The following is a 27,700-nucleotide window of genomic DNA, read 5'->3' on the forward strand; positions in this document are numbered from 1 at the left end:
TGTTTTACATGGAATACCTCATCTGGATAACATTTTTCAGATGAGCTTTGTTTTAACATAGGAGAAAGATTTGTAGAATAGCTGAGGTGTCCCCTTTACACAAGGAGTTTTGCTATCAGTAGTTAAGAGCTGTTTGGAAAGTGAATATGCAGAATGTCAAACCCAGACTATTAAATAACTTTTTCTTGCTAAGACAGAAGAATACTTAAGGTGGTTACCTGTCTTTTCACCAATGAATTCAACTTCATCCTCTAAAAAACTAAGCTTGTGCCTGATACTATGTCAGATTCTGTGACAGATCTGCCTCTCCAAATGGAAAGGTCTAGTGTAGCTACAGGTTTATACTGGCTCTCAAAGCCTTGAACATGTCAGTTTCACTAAGAGTCTGTGAAAAGCTCCATTTCCTCTAACAATACAGAATTAGAGTTTTAACACTTACTGGCAATCATGAGTAGTTTCTTCTCTGCCTTCTTGTGCCCAGTAACTTTTGTTATCAATTCCTTCCTTTGCTAATTAGTCTTGCTACTATCAGTCCCTTTTTTCAGGCTGGGTGTACTTCAGGTATCCTCAGGGACCCCTTTAGTTTCTTTTGTTGCACTCTCACTTAAAAAGTCACTTCTGAGACTAAACCATCAACGGTTTAGTCAGATATAGCCTATTCATTTATACCTTCCCATAAAAAGCTTAAAATTATTTCTCAGCAACTTAAGCCAATCACTGAATCTTTGTAAATGTTTGTGGGTTTTCATTATTTTGTAAATAATTACCTCCTACCTACTTTATAGAAATACCTAGGCCACAACCATCAAAATGGATGTTTATGAGGAAATAATTAACAGTGAAGAATTCAATAGACGTATGATGGAAGGAATGCCAAGGTTTTACATTTAGAGTAAGTACTGTCACAAGTTAAAATTAAATTTTAATTATCTACATACTTAAATTAACAAAACTAAGACACAAGTGTAGAACACACATGCTAAGTCTCACTTCTGTACCCACACACAAACATTTAAACTAATAATGTGATACATAATTTACAAGTTAATAAATGAAAACACACATTCCCTCCCACTTCACCATGCTGCTACTCCCCACCTATTTTTTCCCTTAAAAAGGTTAATTTGTAAGTATATATGGCTTCCCTTCACTGCAACACAATCCAATTCTTTCAGCCCCTGACTCAATACAGGTTAACACCTTGCTATAAAAGATAAAAAAAGACACAGTAAAAATAAAAGTGAATTCACATTAAATCTTTGGTGCTGAGGGGCTTCCAAAGCTATGGGAGAGGCAACCTAACAAAAGCTCCATTTTACATGTTCAGGAAGACTTTTCCCAATGCCTCTGATACTTAAGGAGCAACCCCATTCAAAGAACTACACTTAATTTCTAGTGCATTTAAAAGTTGTTAATATATTTCACAGCTTTGCAGCAGAATATGGAGGCAGAACAGAAGACAGGATGAAGGCAAGTTTCAAGCACAGTTTATTAATTTCAAGCAATTGCCATTTCTCAACATCCTCCACCCACATTACAATTTTACACATGCTGCAGAAGATCCCTCTATCTCCAGCAGTATCACAGTCTGGTCTGCCTTCTGTATGGGGGTCAATATACACATAAAGGTTCTTCAGATGTTTAGTGCCACTTACCCTATGTATGGAGATAAAGTATTATTAAAAAGGTTTTAAAGGAATCATTATCTTCTATTAAAAGCTCTTGAAACAGTAATTAATTTTTAAGCTAAATAGTATACACCAAGGTAATAAAAACATATTCTAACTCCACAGGGCTGGAATCTTGGGTTTTTTGGAAGGCTTGGAAAACTGAGTCTGTTAAATGTGAAGCTCCTTGTCACCATGAGGGAGAAGGAAACAGAAATCAGCACAGCAGATTTAGCCAAACCTTCTATAGGTAGGACCTCTAGCAAAGACATAAATTAAAAATTTGTGCTCAGGAGGAAAAGATAAGTTATCCTCCCTATTAGATAAACTGAGAAATTGTTCACCTCAGTTGCACAGCTGTTCTGTTTGCACCCAGCCACATCCATGAATTCAGCTGCCTGTAGGGGCAGCCACAGCTACTCAGAGACCTCAGGCTACAGGGACAGGCACTGCCCAAAACTGGAGAGGGGCCTTAACCGTGTCAAAAGATCCTCAAGCCCAGAGGTGTTTGAAGCCAGAACTAAAGTTTTCTACTGTTGTCAACAAGAAGTATCAGCTGGATGGGGGACTGAAATCCACTTTTTTTTCTAAATAACCCCTGCCAGCTATTCTCTGTATGGATAATTAAGTTTGACAGAATTGAAATAAATAATAAAACTACTGAAGTTGAAGAAAAAAGCGCATCACCTGCTTAAATGTTTTCTGGTTAACACATTTACATTAACCAAATATAATGGCCTATTTTTTTCCTAAATATAATAGATTTTGTACTGCTCATTCTATCATTTTAATAAAACCACATTTAAACAGTAATGCTAGTTTACCTGCATTTAATTGCAATAAAAAAAATCTCTTCAACCAGAAACAAAACAATCTATGTAACAAATTTTAATACAGCAAGTATGTTTCAGGAATTATCAGTAATGCAGCAGTGTTAATCAATTCTAAATTGAAATGCTGGAAACTAAAAGATTAAGACAGAACTAGATGAAGAGTATTTTTCATATCTTTTATAGGACAGAAACCTTTGTTCATGTCTTCTGGTAGCCTTCATCTTCTTTTGAGCTGCACCTACAACACAAAGAACAAGTAAACGAGCAACTTTATGCTTCTCCAGAGCAGCTTAAAACAATTCTGTAGGCATTAAGGGGCATCTTTTCTACTGCTTTGTTTCTGTATCACCAACTCATTTCATTGTTTCATATTCCTATTTTAATAAAGTACAAAGCAACAGAAAGAATAAGCTATTACTACATCTGTGTAAAAGTGCCCTCAGAAGTGCTGCCTCTGTCATAAAAGTGCAAGTTACAGTTGCTGTATTTAACTAGCAAGCAACTAGTGTTTCGCTAAACATGAAAGCTAACTTCTTTCATTTCCTGTATGGAAAAGATACCTCAATATGTAGAAATAGGGAGAGATTGGTTTCTATTAGGGATTTTACAATATAAATTGAGAAGAGACAGGTTGAAGGTTCCAAATAGGTATACAAAATCACCCATCTCCTGCTTGTTTTCGTAGTTAGTTCATTACACCTCCTTGGTGGGGTATTCCCCACCAGCAGAATGACCTGCTTTGTGGCATTTTTCCTCATTCTTGAGTGCACTAAGAGTGCATGACTGTTGCCATTATGTACCTAGATGGATACAAAAATCCTTCTTAGTTCAAAGTATTATAAAGTACGTGAAACCAGTGGGGTTTTCACAGCCTGTCAGAATATATTAATAAAAAAATGAAAAGATGAACTTTTAAACATTGTCAAAGAGAACATTAAAACAGCAGTATGGACCTGCAAAGGTTGTTTCTGTTTTCGTCACCCTGTATAACCAACTCAATTGTCTCAAGCTCTTTTAACTTGTTGCTAAATGTTTATCTACACATGCTGTCAGAAATAACCTTGTTAGGAAGGTGAAGTTGGTGTCTCAGCAAATCAGACCCATGGAGTAGGCGTTGAGTGGCCTGTGACTCGCTTTCCTTTTTTCTCTTTCAGCACCATCAAAAAGGAAAAGTGAGAAAAACAGCACAAACATTAGTTAAAGCCTGAATTTAATCCCACGTCCTACAGGAATAATTTCATTACAATGAAAGCAGACAGACAGTATCTGTAGGGTTTTTTTGCTTTGTTTTTAAGCAGTGATAATTATATATCCAATTAATATAGCCTATAGTTCTCCCAAAGATCATAACATTTAATAATCCCTTTAATTAAATGATTAATAGGAAATGCAGGGGCGGGTCTTACAAATTACCTGATTTACCATCACTGAAGACAGATTCTTTTAAAAATGGCTACAAATGCCTTGTTCACAAAAGACTTTATTATCTAATGATGCATACTGAAAACATACAGAAATCTGCATGGTCCACTTTACATGCAGCAGAACAATCTTCACTTTACAATAAGTAAGTGTCAACTGTTTTATGCAAGAGACAACACTTTAAAGTCACATTTCTTAAAGAAAAGCTTCATTTACAAAAGAAATAAAAGGTAAAGAAGCAATTACCGCTTTTAAAAAGCAGCTGCTTTGTTCAAGAGTGGAAGGTTTATGCCTGTATTGAAAGACAACATGATCACAAATAATGAAAACAATGAACAAATGAAACACTTTTAGCATAAAGCAGTACACTTTCAAAATGACATACAAATAGTTAAAAATTATGTTGTCTATCTATCCTTTAGATATAAGGTCTTTCGAATGAGATCCCAACATATGTAATTACTAAATGAAAACTCTTCTGTAAGTATTGGTTCTATGTCATAGTGAACTGTATTTAACAAAATGTATACAAAGTCTATAGCAAGTTGATTAAAAAAACTAAAGTAATAAGAAACAGTACACTGAAGGCGCTCTATCCATCAAGTGCGCTCTCTCCCAGTTTTAAATGTGATGAACAGAACAGAAGTTGTAACTATGCCACGGTTGCAATGCCAGAAAATAAAACAAGATCATTTCTCAAACATGCAGGGAATTCTGCCACAATGCTATTGTCTCTCATTTGTCAGTTGTTCCAGTAAAATAACAGCTTAAACACCGGTGATGTTGATGGGTTAGCTTACCTTCAGTGTACTGAAAGTTGTACACAACCTGCTTTAAAAGAGGAGACCATCCCTGCGGGCAGGCTCAAGAAGGAACAGACCCCCTTCGGCACTGACTACACCAAGGGCATGCTGCTGTGGCCTGCACACACACACCTAGGAAAATGTGAATATAAACAGCATTTATGCTGGCCATTTTGTAAAGACAAAAATGAAGCCAAGTCTGCTAAAAACAAATCAACCACCCAGTATTACTGCTCTCTTTTTTTTTTTTTCTTTCTTTTTTTTTTATAACAGATGCTTTTTTCTTTTTATAATATATACGAACTGCAACCATATACATTAGCATTGTACTTTTGTGCAGTCTTGGCAATTAAAACAGTTCTACAGTGAAAATTTTCACATAAGACACAAAACAGAATTACTCTAACATTTCTAAAAGAAATATCGGCCTTGATGTTAATTCAAATGTATCATTTCTTCCTCAACTTTGCAGGGGAAATATTTATGTTTATATACATTAATAACTGCTGTGAAATTTCTTCAGTCTTTGTATCTTAATTAATCAAACCCTTTGAACTTCTTCATCTGGTTTAAATTTTCTCCTGGATGAAGGCGTGCTGCAGAGCCTGGTTGATGCTAATCCGTTTAGCTGGGTCTAGCATTAGAATCTGGTCCAACAAGTCCTTCAGCTGGTGCACTTTTTTACGCTGGTCTTCAGGGAGTCGTTGGCACCCAATCAAGTCTGCTAATAGGTCCTTGGTTGGATTAATGGTGCTCATAACAGTTACCTTCTCCTACAAACATAGAAATGGTAGCCTTGTAGAACAGAAGTAATGCACAAACCCCTTATCCATCCCTTCTACAGAGCTTCAGCTGCAGCTTTTCAGCAGGCTTGTCTTGTACCTGAGCAGTAACACCCTGCCCCCACATGGCCTCACAAAATCGTCATGTGCAGAGAAAAGAGTGGAAAAAACACTGTGGAGGGGGAGGCCACAAAAACAGGTTCACACATGAACCTAACATCCCATAACTCAGAACATGGAAAGTTCCCATATCTGACCACTATTTTATGATTCTTAGATATAATATGTCAAAATGATACCAAAATTAATAGTGACTTCATACAATATAACCATATCATACAAAACGTCCTTCTACAAAATAAAGGCAGAATTTCTTTTATTAGTAATTTAAGGACAGATTATATGGAGATACCCTGTATATCTACCAGATTCAATTTAGTTTTCTTAATTGTGTTCCTACATCCTAGGGTAAAAAAAAATTATTTGGCCATTTTATAAGTATGTAATCTGTCCATACTGCTGCAAAAGGACTTTCTAACAGCTTATAAAATCTTGTTTTTAATTAGGAAGTCAAGGTACATTTGAAAGACCATGTAGTAGGAAAATTCGGAAAAAGTGATGGGTTAGTCAACACATGGAGGACTTAGACTTACCCTTTCTGTCACTTTATCTACTTCTATATACATAAAGTTGAGATTTTGATCAAAGTGCTGATCTTTGAACACACCTTTTCGAATCATCTGGAAAATGAGGAAGAGGCAAGAGTTTCAGCCAAGTTCTCTGTGTCTTACACATTTCACAATTAACATCAATGTCTATTAATTTGCTAACATAAGTAATTTAATACTAATTAAAAAAAAATACCAAAGGACAGGAAGAGGTGTTGAGATTGAATACAAAGATACAGTTCAAACCCTTTGAAAAAGGACACAGGATCTTTCATTGACTTACGCAGGTTTTTCAGGTCAGTGCTTAGAAGGTTTCTGTTTTCACTTTATACTTAGTCTATGAAAAAGAAGCTGTATACTTTCACTTCATAAGATTTTAAATCAGTATAAATTACACAGTCAGAGCAAAGTCTAGCATTTACTGTTAAGAAAAAATATGTATGATAAGAAACAGAATTCCAGAACAAAGACTGTATATTCTACTGTACATGAGAGCAGTTTCATATATTAAGTACTTATTTTTCTTACCTTGTTTGGCATCTTTCCTTTGAGATCCATGGCAAGTTTCAACATATGATTATTGGTTTTGCCAGGAAACAGTATTTTTCCTGTATAAAGCTCATATAATGTGCAGCCTACAGACCACATATCTATACCATAGTCATAGATTTTTCCTATAACTGAAACAGAGGAATTCCAGTTAATTCCATACAGGTAGACTTTGATATAATATCACAAAAGCAGATAGATGAAAAAATTCTGATTTGTGAACTATATTGGTGCTGCTCTTCTTGGGAATAAAAAGCTACCATAAAAGAAGGACATAAACATTTTAGCTTTTGAAGTACCGTTATTTTAGAAAGGGAAACTTTTACCTAACACCTAAACTGATCAGCTTTAAATTAGCAAAATCCAAGAAGTCAGAACAATACCTCTAAATTAAAACATAGCTATAACCCATCAGAATGACTTCTCACTGAGCTGATCACTAACATACATCAAGAGTCGCACAAACGTGCCTTCAAAGTCTGAATTTTTGACAGCCATTGTATTCTCAGAGTCATGTTTTGCTAAGACTAGAGAATAAATTCAAGTCAAATTTTCATCTGCTAATACTGGCACTTGCTGGCAAGTGATAGATGTAGCTAATCCAAAATGCACTTACTGATTTCTGGAGCTCGATAAAATCTACTAACTAGATAAGGTGTGATGTCGTTATCTGCAACGTGTGAAGCTGAGCCAAAATCACAAAGCTTTAGTATCGTTTTAGACTCATTCACCTGCAAGTTAAACATAAATATCCATTAGCATTATTTGTGGACAGAATTGATAACAGAACTGTAAAAGTGACAACACACTGAAGTCAGAGACAGGAAAAACTTTCAGGCTTTAAACTGGAAGGTCCTTCCTCTCTATATTCTAAGAAAATTATAAAACTTGCTCAAAATGAAAGTGAGAGTTAATGTCTTCAGACCGTACAAAATACAAAAAAAAAAAAGGTCAGTTTCATGTACTTTTCAAGGATGTACAAAACATCCTTGCTGGACCCAGATTTCATTCCAGGTATTGAAATTTTATTGATTTAGACTTGCAACTCCAGAACCCAGAGTACCACTTATAAAACAGTGTATTTTTCACATCTCATGCTTACATAGATTTTACTGCTGAGATCGTAATAAGAAAACATTTTAGATAAATTAAAAATCTGAGTTTGTCACAGGGATGATGTCCAAAGAAAAACCAAAGGAAACCACTGGATTCCTCTCATGTAGCTCTTATGCCCTACCAGAAAAGAGGCATTAAAGACCTTTCCCCATCATCTCACTCACATAAACAAAATCTCCATTTCAGACTCAAACAATCTGCTTCCATTTTGCAGAAAGCAAGAACATCTCTCAACTATTGATGGGAAAATTTGAAGGGAAATTTTGAAATAATTCTCCTGTAAGGCAATGTCCTGCTTTGGAAAGTTTGCTTTCTATAAAGACAGAAGGAGATTAATATTTGTTTGAGAAGATTTTAATTAGATGCTGTGTTGTATTCCTTTCTTACTACTTATACCACAGTATCATTTTATATCAAAGTGTGGACCCTTAACATTGTCAGTAAATTTGACTTCATCTAAATTAACAGAATGATATGAATTTCAAATACTTCATTTTACGCTACAGACTATGCAAAAAAAGTTTTAATTATTTGCTACTTACCAAAATATTATCTGGTTTAATATCTGCATGTAGGATATTGCATCTTTTAAGAAGTTTTAAAGCCAGGAACAATTGCTGGCTGTAGGACCGCACAGCTTTAATGTGCAGTCCAACATCTTTCCCGTACTTCTTCAACACCTCTCGTAAATTCATACTGTTAAGGGAAAAGGGGGAAAAAAAAAAATTGGAAAGAGCTTGACAGAAAAACTCCTAAACTCTATGACAAACTTGAACAAACCAGTTAGCTTTATGTATTTTTGAGAAATGTAGCATTTAATATTCCACTATGTGAGCTACAGAAATTGAAATAAAAAGGCTGGTCAGTCAGATCTGTCTTATGCTGTGTAATTACTTACTACACTGGACTTACTTAATTCAGATTATATCTTTAATCAATATTTATATGAGAGGATTTATTTGCACACAAACAGAATTTTCTTAACAACTGTAAACCCTTTGTACTAATTTTCTCCAGAAATAAATGAAAAGGAAGCACACAAAAGATAAAAGCTGAGATTTTTTTGGTGACCTAAGCAGCAGATAAAAAGACCATCATTCCAGGACAAAAACATAACTGGACATAAATAAGGTAACAGTGTGTTATCAAGACAGTGTAGCACAAGAGAATAATTTGTTCTACAGCTTATTAATGAAATATGATAGTAATCTCACAAAATTTGCATTGTTGTAGTATATAACTTATTATCACCCCAAATATGGCAAAACTTAAAATATGACATACACAAAAAACTTAAGATTTGAACAACTTATGTCTCTAAATAGGAATGGGGACTAAGGCAATTAATATATCTGAACATAAAACAGGCAATTAATACATCTGATCATAAAACAATATCTACAATCAACCTGTCACAAGAGCTTAATTACTTGAACAGAAAGTGAGCATGCAAGAATCACTGTAACAACTTTCTCCCTAAGGCTGTTACTGTATGTGTACTCTTTACGGAATATACAGTATTTCTTCAATCTCTCTGGGAATGCATCTTAACACAAACCCTTAAAATGAAGAATTATGAAAACTAATAAAAATACTGACATAAATCATTAACAGCAGTACTAGAGAGATGAACCATCTTTAGTACATTATCTTGTTTCAAATATTTTCCAGGCAGAAAATTCACAACAGTGCTAAAAATAAATCAGAAATAGTCCAGTAGTCTGTGAATTTGTGCCCACAGACAATTTTTTTTTTTTTTTTTTTTTCAAAGTTCCTTGCATTCTTGAATCTTGGCACAAGATTCAACAAGGTATCTCAACAACAGCCAAAACCAGACAGGTAAAGAACATACAGTAGTACTTTACCTTTTACAGAGAACCCCAAACATTTGTCATCTTACCTGAGTGGCTCAAATACCAGACACAGATGTTGTTTGTGGTAGAAATGCCTGAACAACCGTAGACAATGAAACTTGTCATCAGGATCAGCATCATTGAGCTTCTTTAAAAATTCCAGTTCTTTTAGGCCAGTTTTTTGCCTGAAAACAGAGAAATGTGACTCTAAAACAAAATCAGTTAGATTCTAATACCTTTTTAAATCTAAACATTCACTTGTGTGGCTATAATTATCCAGGAATGAGAAGTGTCTTGTCAATACTTAATGTACCACAGCTGAAAAACCAAAATCACAACAATGGTTTGCTGCCAGTGACTACACACTAGGTAAGTTTATTTAATTCCTGGATGTTCACTGTACCTTTGCAACCTAATTATTCTTTCCTCATTCTCAGCTGCATCTAAGGCTAAAACTGGATTTTGTCCTGTAACGTGACAAATTTCAAACATCACCCACTTGAGAAGTTTACTTGTTTAAAAAACTGCTTCAACACATACAACAGTATTAAAAGACAAACTGAACTGACAATGGATTCAATTACACATCCAAGCTTATTACCTATACAACTCACCAAACTAAAACAGCTTATCAACCTCCCTTTTGCCTTTAAAACTTTTCTGGATACTTATTCATGTAATTAAAACAATTCCAGTTATACACACAGTAAGACAATTTTTAAAACTTCCAAGGTAAAATAGATGGAAAAGATTTTCATTTAAGTTGTCATTAACAGAAGAGGACACAAGAAATTACTGCATAAATACTGCAGCAGATGGTGAAAACAAGTACTGTAGACAAGTCAAGTCCTCAAATGACATAGTTTAAGAGATCTTACTTGTTAATGTTCACTCATTCTGAAAGACCTCTTTTATTTTTGTATTTCAACAGTGAGAGTACCATCTCTTTCTATGTATTTTATATACATGCAAATGTTTAGAAAACATACAAAAATAATTACATCTATGGAGATCTTTTTTAAGTTGCAGATGATTGACTGGGATCCAACCCACAGCCTGCCAAATAGATTTGTTCCATCGAAATAAAATTTTTACACTTCACAACTCCCATCTCAAACGTAGGGCTCATAATTAGCTGTAACCTTGTTTCTTGCTATCACTGTTCCTTCAGTTTTGCAAATGAGAAAGTGCCTGACAAAAATGCAAATAGCCTTCTTCCTGTGATAGCTGTAAAGAAGTGTGGATACATAGTCTTGAAGCGCTTCCCATTGTCTGGTTCACATTAGCAGAAAAGGCAGGAATCACAGCTGTGATCTGTTACTTCACTTGAAACAGGGAGATTGAAATCACACCATGAAAAACTTCCAACTATTCCACATGCTTTATTTCATCAAAAAGCCCCATTACTTACATAAGTTCATTGTTCCTGATGATTTTCACTGCTACTTCTTGGTTTGCTCTGGCCATGTCCCTGGCTCGCACCACATTGCTGAAGACTCCCTGACCGGTGTAACCATAGACATTGTAACGTTTATCCAGAACTTCACCTATATTAACACCTGAGGGATACAACCAAGCAAGTTCAAGTTATGAGGGATTAACATAATGGAACTTTTCAAGAAAAAGAAACCACTATCATTACAAAATATGAGGGCAAATAGCAAGATCCTTTAATTTCATGGTGCACAATGTTTTGTATCACCTAGCTTTGTGGAAATTATGGGGAACAAAGGGTAAGTTTCTAAGTCTGGAGTCCTTTCAAAACTGAGGTTAAGACCTGCATGCTTGTTTCATCCATTACATTACACACTCAGAGAGGGATCTGGGATATATCTACATTAGAACAACATTTCAATACTCTCTGAGCCTCACTCAGCACCCTCACTCTACCTGTCCTTGCAGACAGACAAACACAACTTACGGTAATAGCCTTCTGCATCTGTCCAGTTATCCCTGAGATTGGGGTTTTCTTTGAAGTCTTTTCCAAACCCAGCAGCCCTTAGACGAGCACTCTGAAATAAAAAGAAAAGTAACAGCTTTGCTTGTGTGCTCTGTATTTTTCTTTGATGTTTACTTCCCAAAGCCCTTTTTCCCTACTGAAAAACTGCTCTCTCCACAATACAAACACACTTATCTTGCAGGAGAGAGAAACAATGTTATTTACATACCAGTATCTAAAGACTGATGCAAGGAAAGAGGATGAGATCCACCAACAAAATTATTATTATTATTAAACATAAATGGGCAAAGTTTCAATTAATACTCACAAGGAATTTATATAAGTCACATCAGAATGCACATTTTGGACCATCTAAGTAGGACTACTTATTTACAGTAAGTTTATAGTAAAAAGGCTCAGCAGTTTGCAAGGAAAGCACAACTGTTTAAGCTCTGAATTTCTGTTCATTATATGCCACTTGTTTCATACTATTACACATACTACCATAACACTTCTACAACTGCTGTTGACATCTCTTAACAGACTGGATAGTATTTTAACCACAAATTCAAAACAGTGAGTAGTAAAGTTTATCTTCAATTGAACAATAGCTTCTGGAAGAGGGAAGCTGCTCACTTACAAGCCATATAAATCCCCACTTGTAACTTCTGACCTTTTAAAAATGCACCCTCACACACACACTACCCTTCAAGTATTCATCTTTTTCCAGGTCAGAGGGATACCAGAGTTATACATAGCCTGTGTTATATCTGCCAAAAAAATTCTCTAGTTAATTTTGGTTTAAGTTAAGAAGAAAGTTCTTTAGTTATTTCTCAGGGTTGTGCATCAGCTACAACACAGAGGATTTAAAGAGAGTGGCACATAAAGTCTCGAAAGTAGTCACTGGACTGCCAATATCTGAGGGTCACTGCAGCATATTTAGAGAAAAGCTAATGAAAAAGTGTTAAAGTAAAACCAGGAAATGTATCTCTTCATGCCAAAAAATCTCCAAACAAACCACCAGATTACTCCAACATAGCATCATTAGCCAATTGCAGTATTTTACACATTTTTTAATTAACCACACATGAATCTCTGGAAAAAGCTCATATTTAGAACATGCAACATGGTAACAATAATAAAAAGCTGAACTTATAAATAGATTCATGTTTTTACCATGTGCCATTGTATTCAAACAGCAGGTAAATTCCCCAATTGCTAACTCTATAAAATTGCCACTAATTTCAGCAGGTTTTATTTCACTGAAATATTAATTAGGAAGCACTTTGCCTGCCTTGGCTGACCAAAAGATTAAGAACATACAAGTCACTTAGCAGCACATGCTTTTACAAATCAAAGTTCTCACAACCCTCAAGTGACAGTGACCCTAGCAAAAATCAAGCAGAAAAAAACCCCATACATTTCATCTCCAGAATTACCTACATCAAAGTATGCAGCAAACATATCATCTGATTCTGTGAACATATCGGGAGCTAGCAGCTTCTTCTGAGATGAACCTTAAAATGAGATTCAGATTACTCAACATGAAAAAGATGTCAAATGATAACTCTGTTGCCAGTATAATTTGGCACTTGGTATCTTTACAACATAGTCTAAGATCAGTACATTGGCAAACAGGTAGCTCTACTAATGTTTCTAGCAAATATAATTTCACATTCTAGAATATAAAACTCAGACTAGTTAAGTTCTTCAAACAACTCAAAAATTTATATTTCTTTAAAAAACTATGTGCAATAGCTTTCAAGTAAACATAGCAGAAAGAAAAAACTACATACTTACATGCTCCCTACAAATAATGACTATCTATATATATGTATGGAAAGAAGTATAAAATTACTATGTGTCTACATAAAAAAATACAGTCATGTTTTCAATACACAAGTTCAGGCTTTTCTGCTAATCATGAGATATTTTACCAAAAGCCAAAGTTGTAAAGCCCAGAAATTCTTTGTTTGGAAAACATTTTCTCCAACCCTGCTAAAAAGGACCCAGTGTACAGCTTTTTGTCAAACACAATGTTTACTATTGTGTTAAAGAGAAACAGTTTTGTTATGGGCAAGATAATCCCTTTCTCACCTCTTAATCATCTTTAAATCCCAAAGACATTTTACTTGGTTGATAAGATAAAAGCAAAGAAATATAAATTAAGTACACATTAGTAAAAGCAAGCAAACTTCAAACTATTTCATTCATGCACACATTATGGCAGCCCTCCATGAACATGGAAAACTGGAGACCCTCCCTTCACTACGCAGTGAAGAAAAATAATTAATTCAGCTCGGAGGCTTCAGGTCCCGTGATGCACAAGCCCCTTCCACACCAAATAACCAGACTAAAATCTGACAGCATAAAAAATCATCCAGCATGCTGATACCACTGTTTCAAGGTACAGAACTGTCACCTGACACTTATGAGGAGGCAGTTTATACCACTCTTTTGAGCTGCAGACTCTCCTAGAAACTTCCTCAAGCTTTCCTTAGTTCCAGTTACCTGTACTAGGCTACAATGAGTTATTGACTAGTTTCTTAGCAACTTACTACTCTGGCCCTATAAGAGGTCAGGATAGAAATAAAAATTCACTCTTACAGAGGAAGATAACCCACTGGTTTCAGCTGTTGTTACAGCCACCTCCAACCCAGAATCCAGATGTGAATGTAACTTTAAAAATCTTTTTTACATAGGGAGAATGCCTAGGTAGTTAAGACTTAAATTTTCATATGCTTTAATAGACAAAATTAGAGCAGTACATGCTTTGACAAAATAGGAAAAACACATAGTCTATTAGACATCATAAACCTAAACTTGTGGTATGCAAAGAAAGCTCTATAACAGTTCTCTTCACTAATGTTGCAGGAGAACAATCTGAAAATATATGGCTCAAGGGAATGCCAGGATAAACTACAGAGCAGTACAGCAGTCCCAAAAAGATGCAGCTTTATTACTCTGAAGAGAAGCATCCACTAGAGACAGTGAATTTACCCCCCAAAGATAGGTGTGGCACAGGACATGAAATACAAGCTAACTGCAATTCTCCCTCAGAGGGGCTGGGCAGGCTCCACAGCCTCATTAAACATTGCAATTGCAATTAAACTGTAGAGAGAAACCAGAGCACCTTAAACTAGCTCAAATAGAACCACACAGCAACTGCACACACCTCTCACTACTTGGAAGATTTACAGTAATCCACCTTCAAAAGACAAAAAAAAGCAGCACACTTTCAATACTACAGGGTGTGCTGGGAGATCTACCATGCTCCTTTTGCTGCAGCTGGCAAAAGGCAGGTTTTTATCAAAACTTATTTCATTTCAACATGGCTGTACAACAGAGTACATGACAGGGGGAAGAGAAAGAAAATACCTAATTTGAGCAATTAGCTATGCTGCTAAAACGGACTTACTAGCAATGGCTCTCAAAAGCTTTAATCATTCTAAATTACTACAGACCTACCTATATTCTTCTGTAAAAGTGGCTTTGACCAAAAAAAGGTATAAAAAAAGGAGCCTAATTTCCAACCCTCACAAAATAAAGTCTAGGACTATACTAAGCTTCTAAGAAAACAACTTGCCTGAGTGAAAAGAAAAATTTGGAAGGGTAATTCTTAACCATATAGACAGATATCCTTGTCTGCTCTTCCAAATGTAATGCACAAATTGTGTTAAGAGTTACCAGAAATGCAGAGAACGTGTTCCACTCATATTATCCTTTCTAATGAGGAAGCCTTATTTTAATGCTATGTTTTAAGCACCATAATATTTGCAAAAACATGCACAGATTCCATCCAAAAAGTCAATCTACTTCCTAGTCTGGAAGTACATAAGTAAACTAAGCCAAGTGTCTGAGCTTTCATAAATAGCAATAGAGAGATTTCAGAATCTTACCATTGTTCTGTTCAACTGTCATGAGGTTGTGCTTGGCTTTCACTGATGCCTCAAATGTGTCCACATTTTCCCGTTCATACTCCTTAACATCAGCAGCGACTCTTTCTAGGATGTCGTCAGGAGAATTGGAGCGACTGCGCGTACTGCTCTGAGGGCTGCTCGGTTCAGACGGTACAGATATGTTACTGTCTTCTGTCTGGCCTTTGTATTTCTAAAAAGAAATTTAGTTTTTAATCTCACTGTTTGTTACAATTTATCACAACTTAAACATTTTCATATCCACCCCTTCAATGGTTTGAGCTTTCAGCTGAAACATTAATCTTTGCTTTCATAATCACCTATGTCTATAAAGACAACAGATTATTTTTGAATGTCACAATGCATCACAGTCCAGACCATAAGACTGAAATATTAATATGTGTTCTTTAGGTTTTTACATTTCTGTAAAAACAGATTATTAATGAATATTAACTATTTAGTTATGCACAAAAAAATGTGAGCAGGAACAAATTTATTACTAAACGATCCTGGCACACAAACACTGAAATACAGTCTTTGATGAAAAATTACCTATTTTATATCCTACATTCTAGAATATTTCCCAGTTTTATTAGTGTTATGGTACAGAAAAGTAGCCTTTAGATTCAGTTTTTTTAATGTGAACTATAAATCCTGTTTATTCATTTGTGTTGAAAAATTTCCAAAGCATTAAAAAACTTCAAATATCATCTTTCCAATTTTTGCCACCCTTTGGTACTATGAAGTTATACAGACCTCACCTCCTATCCCAAAAGGTAAAAATCAAGATGAAGAAATGCTGCTACCACTCAGCTGTCCAGGTTGAACTATTCAATCATACAAGCAGAGGTTTTTCCATTTAGGGAATTCAGCTCTGCAATTTGCTTCCAGCCTGCACCAACATCAGGTGTAACCAGTCTTTAAAAAGAATTTATATGGTTTGGCTCAGTCATAGTTCTGAAGGATTTTACAATGGGCTTTGCATAAAACCATGAACAGTATTTTTAGTGCTATTTAAAATAAGCACTACATCAAAGTCAGTAATTTTGTACATGATACTACATAAATACACCACAGCATTTTGCTTACTATGTTCTAATTGTGTGCCAAATCCCACCTTTGAAAAGAGATAGCTGACTCGTACTGTACAGTGACACCCCCTCTGGCCACAGCTTCTTTCAGGGGTTTTGATCACACATTACACTTGTGATTACTGTTACCTTGTTACTGAAGTATGAAGTTCATGCAAGTCACATATACTTTTAGGGAGGACAACATGACAGTGGCTTTACGTAATTTTGGAAATTGACAAGAACAACTTCTACTTGAAACAAACTGACCCAGTTAGGTTAATTGATATAAAACTTACTGTTACACTGATGTTATTGTATCAGTGATACAGCTACAGAGAAAACCTACAGAAAAAGGTAACTGAAGAACATTTTTAACTTGTCTTAAGACCATCAGAGAATGTTTAACTGTAGCAAAAAATGACTCACAGAAGAGTCACTTCAGTTTTAAAAGCAATGCTGTGACAATAGAAGCGTAGAGTTTAAGAGAGACTAACATTTACAATGAACTAACTGGAAAAATACAGCAATAGGCATTATTATTGCAATTCAGCAATAGGAAAAGAGGCAAAGAGCCTTCCATTACCCTGACATTTTACACTAAAAACACAGAATCAGTTCCTGTAACCATGTACCTGAACAATTGCTTGTCGCTGTAATCTCCTTTGTCTTATCTCTGCTTCTTCATCCTCTTCTTCCAAATCAAAATCTTCAAGACTACAAAAATATGATTTTTTTAATATGACTTCACAAACATATAATTATCTACTGAATTTTACCAAGTGAACTTGCTTGGCATATAAAGCACAGAATATATTAAACAATAGCTGTTCAAATGACTCAGAAAGCTATGCAGTGTATCCCACTGCATATATTTACATTTCCTTACAAAGAAAACTTATCTCTTGGTATCTCACTGAGACTTTCTACATTCTATTTTTAATTGTAAACAATTAACAACTCTCTTCTAAAACACAACAAACAAAAAATCCTTGTTCCTTTTCACTGCAGCATCATTTTTCCTTAATAATTTCATTAAGAATGCATACTCTTACACAATTAAATAGGCAGAGGTTTAGGAAATATAAACACAATTTGCAGATAGCAGTTAATCCTTTCAGCTATTAAAGCTTTTCCTCAAGCAGTAAGCTTTAGCAAGCAGGCCAAAAGTTTTCAAAAGATCCTGATCAGGTTTAGGATCCTAAAAACCTAATGATACATCCTCCCCACAGGTCTGCCCACTAGCCAAGAGGTTGTGGTATTTTTTGCATATTCCTAAGTTTTTCAGATTCTCACAACAGTAACTGGACAAGACCGCAAGTACAAAGACATGATTATGGTTTTAGGTGACAACTCAAACCTACAGCATCAAGATAAATGTTAGTTCATTTTTGGTATCAATGGAACTGCAGATTATAAATAATCAGTGTAAGTCAGAAATATAGTCTTACTTTTCATCAGATGAAGACTCCTGTTCAACTTTCATGCCCTCAGAAAGACTACCTTTAAATTTGTCTTCTTTAACTTTGCTTCTGCTCCGACGTCTATGGCCACCACGTGACCTGGACCTCCTCCGAAGGCGAGATCTACTTCTCCGGCCTCTATCCCTGTTTGATAAAAACAAGAGATTTGGATTTTGGACTGGGGGATTGTTTTTAAGAAAAGAAGGAAAATCCTTCCAGAAAAGTAAGACATCAAATGATTCCAAGTAATGAAACAATTTCATTAATGGAGGACAAAATGAATTTAACTGTGCTAGCACATATTAATATGGACAAAAACCCCAAACATGATCTCTTTACACATATGATGGCAATCCTTATTCTTCCTGTAATATCTTACAAAATACACTTAACATCTCAGGGTGCCCTTACCTCCTCCGAGGAGATCTGCTCCGCCTCCTGGGAGATCGGCTGCGCCGAAGGGGCGTTCGAGACCTCCTCCTAATGGGGGACCGAGATCTTCTCCTGGACGGGGACCATCTGCTGGGTGGGCTGACATCCTTGGATCTTTCACGCCTGGACAAAATGTCATCCCTGGTCCGTGTTCTTAAAACAGAGGAAGAGAGTGGTAGTAAAAATCAGGAGCAAGCTGAAAAAAAGAAATTATTCCCTCTAAAAACTCACTTGAAAATTTTACTGCAGGTGAGGGACCACCAGATGGGCTTCTGAGGGAGGGATGGATAAGTAGCCAGCAGAGCTGGCTGCCTTTCCTGTGTGTCTCTCCCCACCCTGGGAAGTGTGTGCCCATGCAGAGCTCTAGCTCAGGACAAGTCTGGAAACAGTTCATTAATTACTACCAACAAGCTAAGAGAGGTTTTAAAACAAAGCTTGTTTTTAGGTCTTACATAAATAGTGGCCCGTTTTCACGTTTACCAGACACAGTACTGAAACAATATAAACCCCAGACTCTTATTCTTGAGAATTATTTCACCAACTTCCCACCATGCTATTGAAATTTAGGCTTAGGATCATGCTATTTCACAGGACTGACAACAATGTCTGTTTCAATTTGGGCACTACAACTGCATGGCTTCAACATTTCACACATTCTAAAACAGCAGATGAAAACTAGAATTCTTAACTAAAATCTAAATTATCCCTTCTCAAATTAAAAAAATAATTCAAGTCTGATACTATATACACTCCTCAAAATGTCTTTATTCTTGTCTAAACAGATTATTCTCATAATTATTCAAGGAAAAAAATCCTTGATGGGATTATAAAGCTTAACTGCATGACAGCAAGAGGTCAGTTAAAAACTAGAAAGAATATAAATTATAAATTTAACAACTACTCTTACGAAGCTGCATTAGCAATCGGAAAATAGTTTCACCCTATTTCAAAGGAAATGTTGCTACTCTATTTTTTCCCCCCTCCTTTTTTTTTTTTTTAAATTAAATTGGAACAACTTGGAATAACAGGTGTTATATCTCATCAATGAACAAAATATCTTAGAAGACTAATTCCACTCATTCTGTGACTTTTTTTTCGTTTGTTTTGAGACTGCTACATCAATTTCAATTACCTTAACTAGAGACAATGATCAGACATACAGAACTGATGCAAAATAGTAAACAGTGAGGCAAAAGGAAAATTTATGCGTATGCAGAGTACTGGCAGTTTCTACAAGGAATTACTGCACTCAAATGCTGGAGCAGGCCAATACCTTTAGCCCAATTAATTTATATTATGTTCCTGTGAACAATATTACATAAAAAGGCACAGGATGAGGAGTTCCAGGCTTCCTAACAGAGCCATTGTACTGCCAAAATCTAATCACAATATCTGTCACAAAAAATAAATTAGTTCAGAGATCACAAGGGTGAGATAAAAAGTGGAAGATGATTAAAAATTCATAGTAACATCACATAATGAGTAACTTCAGTCAAAGACCTGAGAAGTGTCTTACAAGATTAGAATACTGGAAACAAACTTGAAAAATGAAATTACAAGGATTTTTGTTTTTGTTAAAACTGTTCATTAAAGCTCCTGAAATTCTCTGGCAGTTTGAGTAATTACAAGTAGTTAAACCTCGAACACGGGTGGAATTAATTTAGATGTCTTACAAGGAAAGATTATTCCTGCTGATCTGCAAACACCTCCAGCAGAAAATATGTTAGTAGTCCCCCACTCACATGCTGCTCACCACGCAGTTACAGAAGTATGACTTTGACAGCAAAATTCTAGACACATGCATCACTTGAAATAGGTGTCTAGACAAGCAATTCAAGCTGGCTGCAATGCAAGCTGTCAAGAAAAATGAAAACTGAAAGATGCAAAACGTTGCAGAGGAAAAGTCAACTACTATGCCAGAAATACTCAGTGGTTGGGCCGACACATTCCTGATAAACTGACAGCGTTTACAATTCTCACTTGATCGGGTTAGCATCACTGGGGCCACTCTCCAAAGCACCCAAAGATACCCCATACCCGAAACCAGAGTAACCACAGTGATTCAGGCTGAAACTTTCACACTTTTAGGTGCCTCTTCTCTAAGCTTTGTGGTTCCAATTCATTCTAAAATTCATATTTCTTAGTTCTCAGCCTGGGTGAAACTAAACCCCCTGATACAAAGTTTTAAATTATTTATTGTCCACTGCTGAACTTTTCTAACTCTTAAACTTCTTACAGCCAATGAATTAACTTCCAAAAACATGTACACTCATATTGTTCTCTTCTTGGAAACTCGCCACCCAGGCATTATTAGCATTCAAATTTCAAGGCAACTGCTTTCATAGGCTAAATCGTTTTTAAAAAATGCCAAGACTGCACTAATACAATAGTTATCCATCCTTCTCCTTTAAGTGTATGCAAAATATGATAATTACATATGGCAGTCCAATAACAAAGCAACATTACCATTCCACTAGCAAATCCACAGTATTTTGAAGGAAAAAAAACAACTCTGAGAAGGATATCTTGATAAAAAAATTGGCTTACTTCCACACATACTGACACTATCATAAGGGCTTTTCTTGAGGGGAAACAGGGTTTAATTTCTCACTTTCAGCCAACACTAATATGTAACACTGAAGAGGATTCTCACTCCACAGAAGTTTCAGAAAGCAACAGAACTACTGACAAAGAATCAAAATAGTAGCCAAATTCTGATTAGACAGAAGAATACAGTTACAAAACTTGTTCCCAATAAGAGTGTGAGCAACAAATAACTTAGCACTTTAACAACCACAAGATGAATTTGCACCTCTGACAGCTGGGAAAAATAGTCCTAAAAAAAAAGTGAATACATACAAAGGAAGCTCATGATATATTGTACTATCTGAGTACCTTTTTTAATACCTATTTTCTGAACAAAATGAGAAGATAAACTCCAAACTAGAAGATAGTTCATCCCCTAACACATTTTTGTGGCGGCTCATGACACTTTAAGTTACCTGGGAGAAGAAAGACGCCTCCTTTCTGATTCTCTCCTTTTTCTTTCTGCAGATCTGCTCCTCACCCTTCTAACAGGAGAGCGGGTTCGAGAGGGGGACCTGCTCTGTTTCGATCTCCGGTCGTTGAAGAGAGGGGATCTGCTCCTTCTGGACTTCTCACGCTGCTTGGGAGACAAGCTTCTCCCCTTTGGGCTGCGGCCAGGCCGTCTAGGGGACCTGTTTTCTTTCCCTGAAGAAGCATCTTTAGAAGGAGATTTAATTGGCTTTTTTTCTTTGTCAGTCTCTGATCTCCTAGGTTTTCTATCTTTGGACCGTGATCTTCTATCTTTGGATTTGCTTCTTAGTTCTGCTGGAGATTTAGATTTTCTACCACGATCTCTGCTTTTGCTTTCATTTACAACTGGAGACTTTCTGCGGTCTCTTGATTTACTTTTATCATCAGCCTTATTTCTATCCTCTGGAGGAGACTTAGACTTTCTGTTTTTCTCCTGAGATCTTCTCTTAAGTATTGGAGACCTAGATTTCCTTGTCTGATCTTGAGACTTACTCCTCTTATAAGGACTTTTGGATTTCCTCCTTTCTTTTGACTTGCTTCTAGTAGTCTTCTCTTTTACTCCATCAACTCCTGCCTTGGATTTCTTTTTGTCAGATCTGTGCCTAGTCCTTTCTTTTGATTCACTCTTACTTGATTTCTTGGAACTAGTTTTATTGTCCACAGGTTCTAATTTCCCCTTAGTATTTGACTTTGCTGTAGGTCTTGTTCCATTTCGTGCTTTTTCATTAATCTCCCCCTCTTCTTCAGATCCTGACTCATAACCTTGTAATATTAATCCCATCCCAGACTGGACTTTTCCTTCCATTAATTCATTTTCAAGTTCAGCTTTCAGCAATGCTCTTTGTTTCTCTAAGTCTTCCAGAGGAGCCAAAAAATCAATTTTAGTTCTTTTAGCTGGTCCATCTTCTTTGTCAGAGGCATCAGCCACCTCTTTCCATTTATGCTTCTTATGTTTGTGTCTGTGTTTATGTTTTTTGTCCTTGTCATCTTCTGAAGAATGTTTGTGTTTCTTATGTTTACTTCGGTGTTTGTGTTTCTTTTTTTTGTGTCTGCTGTGCTTGTTCTGAGGTTGGTCTGCCTCTGACACTTCCCCATTTTCTTCATTCACACTTTTCTCCGATGCCTCAGCATCCTCAACCCTGCAAGAAATAAAGAGATCAGTACTATAAACTCACTGTAGTCCTTTATCTCATGTTAAATAGACAGCCTTTTATGACAGAAACTAACTGGCATTTATTCACCTACCTTTGGAGAATTAAAAATGTACCAGTAATTTAAGTAAGTTATAAGAGCAGATACACTTCCTCAGGAACAGACAGCTATGGCTGCAGAAGGAAATAGTACAGAAGGAACAGACAGCAAATGCACTGACAAAAGTGTGGATGGAATCAATGCTTATACCTTTACATTCAATTCTGACCCATCTGTTCACAGCATACACAGTGCTGAATATTTATTTGTCAGTACTACACCATCATCTGTGTCACTTTCTGCTCCACTCCAATGCCTAACCCAAGCCATGCTTTTACAAGTATTTTCAAGTGGCAGAAAACAGTTGGGATACAAAGATCAAAATTTATTTCAAGGTATGATGCTGACCACCTTATGAAACTTTCTTGCAAAATCTCATCCAGAGCTGACTCTCTTAGCTGCAATTCTTTTCTCTAAGTGTACACACCTGTTAGAAGTTCAAGAAACGTTCTTACAGATTTATATTACTTATGCAATACAGGTAACGTTGCTGAGGAATGGGACAAATTAAGGAAGTCTAATTTCAGAGCAGCTTTCTGACAGTATGCAGCAGATTAGTAGCTTCAAAAAAATGTGTGAATCTTGACACCTGTAAAATGCCATTGACCAAAACTGCTGAAAATAAGTCTACAGCAGGTTATTGAAATAAAGACATACAGTGTTTCTTCTAAGAAAAATATTTTCAATTAACTATAATTTCTCCAAATAGTAACTTTAAAAAATATAAAATTCAGTCCTGATGTTACAGATTCCCTTGTATTATCTTCCATAGCCACTGAAACTGGCTTAGCAATAGGGGTTTTTAGAGTGTTCAGCAAATTCCTCCCCATCTCCTTCACAACATCAATTAAGTTACTGTCTGTTAATACAGACATTTGCCTTCTGAAATATCACAGGTGCCAGAGTTCATTTCTCTACAAACTCACCCCATCTAAACAACAGATTTGAAATTTACTAGTTGCCACTTTAATAACTTAAACATAGCTCTTTGCTGCATACTAAGCCTCATTAGGTGAAAAGAAATCCCCCAAACATGACAGTCAGGAGCAGGGGGTGAATGTACACAGAAATGTGGAAATTATCTTCTGAACTCTACTGGTCTCAGTTGTTTCTGAAGAATATGACCAATCAATCATCTGATCCAATAAATGTATCTGAGATGTTCTAAGCCAGACCTAAAGGACAGCATCTCACTATGAATTTGATTAGTGTCTTCCTAATTAAGGACAGGATCTTCAAGCAGTGCAAATTTACTCTCTCCTGCCCGAGTTAGGCAAATTCCTGTATTAGTAAATAAAACTGACTTTTCTGCAAAGTACATTAAATTATTGGCTAAAATTATTTTTTAGAACTCTAGGGCTATGAAATGAATAATGTCCAAAAGGAACAAACTGTTAGAGTTAAGAATATAAAATATTGAGAGATTTAACTCAGAATGCTGCTTGTCTTTGATGTTTAAATTACTACTTCTGCTTATTCAAGGCACACAGCAAGGTGTTTTTCTTAACTGCTGCCCCCTGACACTCCACACCATTATGATAAAAGTGTATCAGAACAAAGGAGGAAAAAGTGGCTTAAAAAGAGCTTATTTAATCTTGCACTTGGCAATATAAAAAGTTTAAAAAGAAGCAGCATTAAATGCAAAACTTCTTCAACTTGGATTAGCCATCCTGAGCAAGACTATCTGTGACATAAGTAGGGAAATGTAACAAGAAGAATTTTAAGAGAACTATGTGCCCTTCAAAATTTCTTTTAGTTGGATCCAGTATCCTGTGTAAAGTCCCCAGTTAGCACATTAAAAGTACTTCAAGACATTATAAAAATATTAAATACAATACAAATTACATGTGTTCAAGCTGTTCCAGGTAAGCCTTCCTTCTCTTAACAGCAGAAAGCAATACAAAAATATTTAGGAAAGTTATTTTGCTATTGTATTTATTTTGGAGTTATGCAATAACCTCATCCTAAATTCTGGAAAAGCCAGCTGGTAGCTAAGGTGCCAGACAAGACACATCACCACAGCAGCATCTCAGGCCACTACAGGTTGCCAATACAGCTGCCAGCTGTCTTTGTAGCTCAACAATAACATCAGGCTGATTAATGTGCAAGAAACAGTTCAAGTTTTCTTCATGTACAGGGAATACATTTATTTCAAGTAATTTCATCAAACTGTGGATAAACTTTTACTTCCACTCAACGCTTCAGAAATATAACGACAAGGATGAAAAAGCCTTTTCAGAAGGTGATGAGGCATGTCTACATGCTTAGGTGCTAATGGCTTTAAATAGAGAGAAACTGCGACATGAACTTGTTATAGCCCTACTTTTTCCTATTTTTGAATTCAAGAAGAAAAATAACAGGAAGTTCACAAGGATGTGCAGCGATTTCACCCATCTCTTCCTTCATACAGGAGCCCTATCATCAGCTTCTACCTTATCACTTAACTTTCTACAATACTAAACCCTATTCTCCATGAGCATGTGTTTTACACGGCTCACATATACTCCCACTGCTTTTCCTCGCCCGTTTTCTACTCCCAGGATAAACAATAAAATCAAGCCTCAAATCACAACTTTTAAGGAGAAAATGACACAGAAAGCACTTTATATGGCTAAAATATTAATGCAGTAAAGAGGAGCGATAGAGGAAGCATTAGATCGTTAACTCCCAGCAGAATTTCCAGAAGATTGTGTTCACTCAGGAGAGTGTGGACAAGCCCAAACCCCGCGGCACAAACCGGGGCGCCTGCAAATCGCACGCCCGGGAGCCCCGCTCCGGCAGGGAGGCGGCAGCTCCGTCTGCGTTTCCCAACGGGAGCCGCCACTTGCCACTCATTTCGAGGGCTGGAAGGAGGGGCTGGCGGCAACAAATCACTTTCTGCTTCCCCCAGCACGGGCACTTTCCACACCGCGAGAGCGGCCGGGGCTCGGGGGAAGGAGGGAGGGAGGAGGAGGGTTCACCGCAGGGCGGGCAGCGGCTCGGCGGCCCCAGGGCAGCCCCGCTGGCCCGGAGCCCCCGGCCCGGCTCGGAGAGTGTGTGTGGGGTGTGCGCGCTTTGAGTGGCGCGGGGCTCCCGGGAGCGCCGGCCCGGATCGGCCTCAGGGATGCCCGAGCCCTGCGCGCCCGGGCGGGCAGCAGCGGCCTCGCAGCCACGCGGAAGATGCGCATCCCTCCGTCCCACGTCCCCCGCACCGGCGGCAATCCCGGCTGGCCGGCGGCAATCCCGGTTCCCCGCGGCGGGAGCACCCCAGGGCGGGAAGGCGCACGCGGGACTCCCGGGGACACGCGCCCGCCGCCGCTTCCCTTCCCCCTCCCCCCGCGCGGCCCTCCCGAATCCACGGGCCGATCCAGCGCCCCAGGCCCCGCCGGGCCGCCTCGCCGCGGGCCAGCGGCGCCTACGGCAACCCCTCTCCCCCGGCGCGGCCGCCTTCCCCCGTCCTCCTCTCCACAGCCCCTTCCTCCTCCTCCCTCACCACTTCCACCCGGGCCGCTTCTGGTCGTCCCCGTCCCGTATCTATGTCCCACCTCCCCAGTCCCCTCGCCCGCGCTTCTCCCTCCAACTCCCTTCTCCTCCTCCCCTAAGCTCCAGGGCGAGCAGCCTCCCCCCCCCTCCAGCCAGTCCTTACTCGGGCGGTCGCTGCTCGGGCTCGGCCGCGGCGGCCATTTTGAACTTCCGAACTCCTTCGCTGCCGCCGCCGCCGCTGGGAGGGGGCGGGGGGAGACGCGGGACCGGAAGTGAACCCCGCGCGCGGGGCCGGGAGCGTGGCGGAGGCTCCGCCCCTCACCCCGCCTGTGAGGGCGGTGGCGGCGGCAAGGGAGCGGGAAGGGAGCCGGCTGGGAACCTGCGGGGTTGGATGAGGTATTGGGAGGGACCTTTTCGCTGTGAGAGCCCTGAGACAGAGGAACACGTTTCCCAGAGAAGCTGTGGATGCCCCATGCTTGGGGGCGTTCGGAGCAGCCTGGTCCCGTGGAAGGCTATCCCTGCGCATGGCAGGGGGTTGGAACTGGGTGGTTTTTAAGGTCCCTTCCAACCCAAGCCGTTTTGTAATGCTGTGGTCCCGTAGAAATACGTCTCTCCGCTTAATTTGCCTTTCCCGGCTCGGCCTGGCTGTGCCGGGCTGAGGGAAGGGTTCGCTGGGGTTCGGGGCTGGGGCTGGGTGCGCTCCGGTGGCGGCTCCTGGGCTGGAGGGGGCAGGTTTCTCACCAGCGTTCTCGCCTTTTAAAATAAGTATTAGATTTAAAATCACTCCTGCCTGTCTGCTAACAGGAGCTGTTATAAACTTAGCACAGAAATCTCGTACCGTTGCTAACCTGTATTTCGTTTTTAATTTCAACAGGTAATTTGAGCATTTATGGCATCGTTTTTCTCGTGCAGGACCCTCACTTCTTTGAGATAGTCGTAAGATCTGCAGGCATGCCCAGGGCTGGAATCTGAATCTGGATGGCGTTGCTCCCCAGACTGTAGATAAGACATTCGAAATAATGAAGTGGATGTTATTATTGTCTTCTCATAGATTCACAGACTATACTGAGTTGGAAGGTGAAATAAACAAGGGCCAGGAGACTTCTTCTCTTGTTTAATGCTTTTATTAAAAGTGATCAGCTCAGGATTGGGTAGCTCGGCGGGGCTGCAGTCTCCCGTCGTCTCTCCCAGGGCGACTCAGAGGAGGAGGATATGCACAGCTCTGTCTACTAGGGGCAGAGCTGGGGATCAGATCCTCTTGGGAGCCTTTAGGGCTTGATCCCATAAGATGGTACCCCTCCCATTCTGTTAGCTTGGCCTCACCGCCGGGGTCAATTCCCATGGTCAGGGTGAGAGGGTCCGAAGGTGTTCCGCGTCTCTGCAGGCTCAGCACTCGGCTCTTCATGTCCAGACATC

At 38.2% G+C, this 27,700-nt stretch overlaps 1 protein-coding gene across 2 annotated transcripts; it reads right to left on the reverse strand.

Moving 5' to 3' along the window:
• Positions 1 to 1,465: 1,465 nt before the first annotated feature.
• Positions 1,466 to 26,602, reverse strand: PRPF4B (pre-mRNA processing factor 4B). Of its 2 annotated transcripts, XR_009420529.1 has the most exons (19): positions 26,448 to 26,602; positions 21,517 to 22,710; positions 18,494 to 18,667; positions 18,071 to 18,226; positions 17,255 to 17,336; positions 15,532 to 15,742; positions 13,076 to 13,149; positions 11,615 to 11,705; positions 11,105 to 11,252; positions 9,741 to 9,878; positions 8,383 to 8,536; positions 7,341 to 7,455; positions 6,704 to 6,855; positions 6,161 to 6,247; positions 4,723 to 5,498; positions 4,169 to 4,214; positions 3,561 to 3,647; positions 2,693 to 2,738; positions 1,466 to 1,656 (listed from the first exon to the last, which is right to left on the reverse strand). XR_009420529.1 is itself a non-coding variant. In XM_059493875.1 (15 exons), exons 1-15 carry the CDS (start codon positions 26,483 to 26,485, stop codon positions 5,295 to 5,297), a joined length of 3,018 nt encoding a protein of 1,005 aa, XP_059349858.1. In that variant the 5' UTR covers positions 26,486 to 26,602; the 3' UTR covers positions 3,963 to 5,294. The 2 variants fall into 2 exon arrangements, 1 of the variants encoding a protein (XP_059349858.1); XM_059493875.1 differs by lacking the exons at positions 1,466 to 1,656; positions 2,693 to 2,738; positions 3,561 to 3,647 and having other exon boundaries at positions 3,963 to 5,498.
• Positions 26,603 to 27,700: the final 1,098 nt, after the last annotated feature.

The sequence above is a fragment of the Ammospiza nelsoni genome, chromosome 1, assembly GCF_027579445.1.
Source record: "Ammospiza nelsoni isolate bAmmNel1 chromosome 1, bAmmNel1.pri, whole genome shotgun sequence".
In the NCBI taxonomy this organism is placed as follows: Eukaryota; Metazoa; Chordata; class Aves; order Passeriformes; family Passerellidae; genus Ammospiza; species Ammospiza nelsoni.